Consider the following 5,030-nt stretch of genomic DNA (forward strand, 5'->3'; position numbering starts at 1 on the left):
ACCTCCTTGTACCCCCAATATGTTTTTCCCAATAAAAAAAATATTATTTAAAAAAAATCATCACAAGACAAAGAGGGAACAGCCAGCACAGTGCTGGAAATACCAGAAAAACATAAAAAATGCAGTCCAGAATATTAAGACTGAAATGGCAGAAGTGTCCAACACACTGTTAGGACAAAAAAGTAGAACTGAAGAGACAGAATAGAGGGTCAATGAGCTGGAAGACAAGAGCTTCACTGGAAATATTCTAGAAGAAAAATCAGAGATGAAACAAAGAAAACATTAGAATTATGTGGGATGACATTAAAAGGAACAACATACATATGACTGGAATTCCAGAACATTGGAGTAACAGGGAAGTCGCAGAGAAAATTGTGAAAGAAGTACTAGCAGAAAATTTCCCGGGTATTTTGAAGAATGAGTAAATCCACATTCAAGAAGCACAGCAAGTATCAAACAAACAGACTAGGCCCAAAAAAAAGGAAAGCATCAAGACATATCATAGCCAAATTCTCTAAATTAAAAGATATAGATGTTGTTGTTGTTAGGTACCATGGAGTTGAGTACTACTCACTGTGACCCTATGAGGAAAAGATCTGAATCCTGCCCTGTCCTGCGCCATCCTCACACTTCCTGATACACAAGAGCCCACTTCAGCAGTCACTGTGTCAATTCACCTGGTTAAGAGTCTTCCTCTCCTTCGCCGACCCTCCAACACCATGTTCCTCCACCTTCTCAGCACCAAGTCCCTCTCCAAAGAATAGACTCTCCTAGCAATATTCCCAAAGTATGTGAGGCAAAGCCTCATAATTCTTGCCTTCAAAATGTACTTTGGCTGCACCCTCTCCAAGATGTATGTTTGTTCTCTTTTCTGATGAGATGTTTAGTGCTCTTCTTCAACACCAAAGGTGAAAGGTGTCAATTCTTCTTCTATCATCCCTATTCATTGTCCAGCTCTCAGATGCAGAGCAAGTGATTGGAAAGACTATGGCCTGAATCAAACGAACCTTAGTGCTCAAACTGACATCAATGTTGTTGTTGTTGTTGTTGCTGTTGTTGTTGTTATGTGCTGTCGAATCGCCAGCGACCCACAGTGGCCTTATATAACATATCACTGAAACCTAGCCTGTCCTGAGCCAGTCTTACTAATTCTGACACATCAATCCCCATTGGCTCAGTTATTGTATCAATCCATCTCACCCAGGGTCTTCCTGCGATGTCCCTCCGTCCTTCCAAGTGTAATGTCCTTCTTCAAGGACTGGTCTCTCCTGGCCACATACCCAAAGTATGTGAGGCAGAGCTTCAAAATTCTAGCCTCCAAGGAGAAACTTGGTTTTACCTTCTCCAAGACAGACCCATTTGTTTCCTTGGTAGTCCATGGTATATTCAAGACTCCTCCAACACCACAACTTGAAGGCATCAATTCTTCTTTTGTTGTCCTTAGTCACTGTCCAGGTCTCTGAAGCATAGCAAGTAATTGTGAAGACCATGGCCTGGATTAGGGACACCTTAGTCTCTAAGCTGACATCATTGCTTTTCAGCCCTCTGGAGAGGTCCTTGACAACAGATTTTCCCAATGTAATTCATCTTTTGATTTCCTGACTTCTGGTGTAAAGAGTGTTGTGGATCTGAACAAGCTGTAATTGTTAACAACCTCAATCTCTTCTCCATCTGTCATGGTGCTGCCGATTGGCTCAGTGGTGAGAATCTTTGTCCTCTTGATGTTGAGCTTCAATCCATTTTGAAGACTATGGTCCTTTACCTTCTTCAGCAAGCTTTTCAGGTCTTCTTCATTTTCAGCAGGCAAGGTTGTGTCATCTGCATATTATAGGTTGTTGATGAGTCTTCCTCCAATCTTGATGCCACATTCCTCCTTAAAAAGCCCTGCTTCCTGAATGATCTGTTCTGCTTACAGAATGAAAAGGTAATGGAACAGGATGCATCCCTGACACACTCCTTTCCTGATTTTGAACCATGCAGTGTTTCATTGCTCTGTTCTGAGGACTGCTTCCTGGTCTGAGTATAGGTTTCACATAAGCACAATCAAGCGTTCTGGGATTCTCATTTTCCTCAAGGTTAGCCACAATTTGTTGTGATCCACACAGTCAAATGTCTTTGCATAGTCTATAAAATACAGACAGATGTTCTTCTGGTACTCTCTGCTTTCTGTCAAGATCCATCTGACATTGGCAGTTATGTCTCTAGTGTCACGACCACTTCTAAACACAGCTTATATTTCTGGTAGGTCTCAATACACTATTACAGTCGTTTCTGGATAATCTTCAGCAGGATTTCGCTAGAGTGTGATATTAGTGACGTTGTCGTTTGTTGTTAAGTGCCATGGAGTCATAGACGACTCATAGGCACCATATGAATGAAAGATCTGAATACTTGTATAATTTTCACTGTTTCTCTAGTTTCCAGAGGCAAGCTATTTTGGAATTAGATGCATCTCTTGCTCCCAAGCCTGTTTCAATCTGGGAGCTCCACCAAACACTGTCCACCGTGGTAACCATTATTGCATTGACACATTAGTGTCACAGTGTATAGCATGACAGCAACTATGAGATACTTCTGTACAGTAAATTGACAGACCAATGCTGTACTACTTAAAAGAATGTTTGACCAAAAACAATTAAAACTAGGCCTGAGGGCTATAAATTAAAATCATCCACCTTTGGCTTGGTAGCATAACTTTCTATCCCTAGGCCAATTAAGCTCTCTCTATGACTAACAGCAATTCTATGAACAACAGATCTAATTCTTGCCCTATCTTATGCCATTCCCACATTCCAAAACATGCTTAAGCCCATTGTTACAGTCACCATATCAATGCATTGTGTTGAGGATCTTTTTTTCTTCCCTGATCTTCCACTTCTATCAGCATGATGTAATTTCCCAAGGATTGGAAACTTAACTATTGTTTGTTGTTGTTAAGTATTGTCGAGTTGTAGTCATAATGACCCTATGAACAAAAGACCTGAATACTTGTATAACTTTCATCATTTCTCTAAATTCACAGAGTTTCTGGAGGCAAGCTATTTCAGAAGTGGATGCCACTCCTGCTTCCAAGCCTGTTTCAATCTGGGAGCTCCACCAAACACTGCCCACCAGGGGTAACCATTATCGCACAGACATGTTAGTGTCACAGTGTTTAGCATCACAGTAACCATGAGTTACCTCTGTCTGATATTAGTGATATTGTTTGATAATTTCCACACTCTGCTGGGTCACCTTTTTTTGGAAGAGGAATGAACATGAATCTCTTTCAGCCAGTTGGCGAAGTAGTTGTCCTCCAGATTTCTTGGCACTCCCTGGTGATCATATCCAGGGCAGCATCTGTTTGTTGAAATATGTCAGTTGATATGCCATCAATTCCCGGGACTTTATTTTTTTCCAAGTCCTTCAGAGCAGGCTGAACTTCCTCTTTCATCACAATTGCCTCTTGATCATATGTTGTCTCTTGAAATTCTTCTGTGTCAACCAATTCTCTTTGGTACAATGACTCTGTATACTCCTTCCATCTTCTTTTAATGCTTCCTGAATCATTCAATATTCTACCCATAGTATCCTTAAGTATTGCAACTCATGGCTTAAATTTGTTTATTTCCTTCAGCTTAAGAAATGCTGAGCAAGTCTGGACCTTTTGATTTCTGACTCCAACTTCTTGCACATTTCATTATAATATTTTGTGTTGTCTCCCCAAGCTGCCCTTTGAAATCTTCTATTCCGCTCCTTAACTTCTTGATTTCTTCCCATTGCTTTAGTTTCTTGGTGCTCTAGTACTATATTTAGAGTCTCTTCTGACATCCATTTTGATCTTTTCTTCTTCTTCCTTCTTTGTAATGACTTTTTGCATTCCTTATGAATGATAGTCTTGATATCTTCCCACAGCTTATCTGGTCTTCATTCATTAGTGTTCAAGACCTAAAATCTATTCCTGAGATGGTTTTTAAATTCAGGAGGGATAGACTCAAGATCAAATTTTAATTCTTGTGGATATGATTTAACCTTCTTTATCTTAAATTTGAACCTGCATATGAGTAGCTGGTGGTCTGTTCCACAAGCAGCACCTGACTTAGTTTTCACTGCTGATATTGAACTTCTCCAACGATTCCTCCCACAAGTGTAATCAATCTGATTCATGTGCATCCCATCAGGTGAAATCAATGAGTATAGCCTGCATTTATGTTTCTTATAAAAGGTATGTGCTATGAATAAATCTTTCATTGTACAGAATTCTATCATTCTATTCCCAACGTGATTTCTGTCACCAAGTCCATATTTTGCCACTACTGATCCTTCTCCCTGGTTCCCAACTTTCTTGTTCCAGTCACCCATTATTATTAATACATTTTGGTTACATGTTTATTTCTGGTTTCAACAGTTGATAAAAATCATCTATTTCCTCCTTTTTTGGCTCTGGTTGTAGGCACATAAATTTGAATGATAGTGGTATTAACAGATCTTCTTTCTATGCATATGGATATTATTCTGTCACAATATTTTCTTTCAAGATGGATCTAGAAATGGCCTTTTAAACTATGAAAGCAACCCTGTTTTTTTTTCACCTTTTCATCTCTAGCACAGTAGATCACATAATCATCTGACTCAAAATGTCCCATTGCCAATCCATTTCATATTGCTAACATATATGTCAATACATATGCAATTGCATTGCTTTGTTTAGATTGTCTAGTTTTCCGTCATTCATGCAATCCAATATAAAATAAAATAATGTGGAGAGAAATTAAAATATTAAATACCCATTCTTCAATTCATGGGGGAAGTTGTATTTCTGTTTCTTTACAGTTTTATAAATGGCAGGCAATTGTCCCAAGGTGGCCAGCTGCTTGGTAAGTAGTTTGGAATTCTGTAAAAAAAATAAGAATTGTTATTGATATGTGTCATTGAGTCACTTGTGACTCATTGTGACCCTATGTACAACATCCCTGAAAACTGCTCTATCCTGTGCCAACTTTACTGTCTTTTACACACTTACTTTCATTACTCTAGTCACTGTATCAATC

General features: G+C 39.1%; 1 protein-coding gene across 1 annotated transcript in view; it reads right to left on the reverse strand.

The window, feature by feature from the left end:
* Window positions 1-5,008, reverse strand: part of LOC102872647 (chromosome unknown open reading frame, human C1orf101) — an 86,785-nt gene extending 81,777 nt beyond the window's left edge. Inside the window, exons 1-2 of the mRNA XM_006898074.1 lie at window positions 5,003-5,008; window positions 4,767-4,873 (exon numbers count right to left, since the gene is read on the reverse strand). Of these exons, the coding sequence (XP_006898136.1) occupies window positions 4,767-4,873; window positions 5,003-5,008 (113 nt within the window). The remainder of the gene's footprint in view (window positions 1-4,766; window positions 4,874-5,002) is intronic.
* Window positions 5,009-5,030: the final 22 nt, after the last annotated feature.

This window comes from Elephantulus edwardii, unplaced genomic scaffold (assembly GCF_000299155.1).
Source record: "Elephantulus edwardii isolate Elephantulus edwardi_28Jun2011 unplaced genomic scaffold, EleEdw1.0 scaffold00219, whole genome shotgun sequence".
Lineage (NCBI taxonomy): Eukaryota > Metazoa > Chordata > Mammalia > Macroscelidea > Macroscelididae > Elephantulus > Elephantulus edwardii.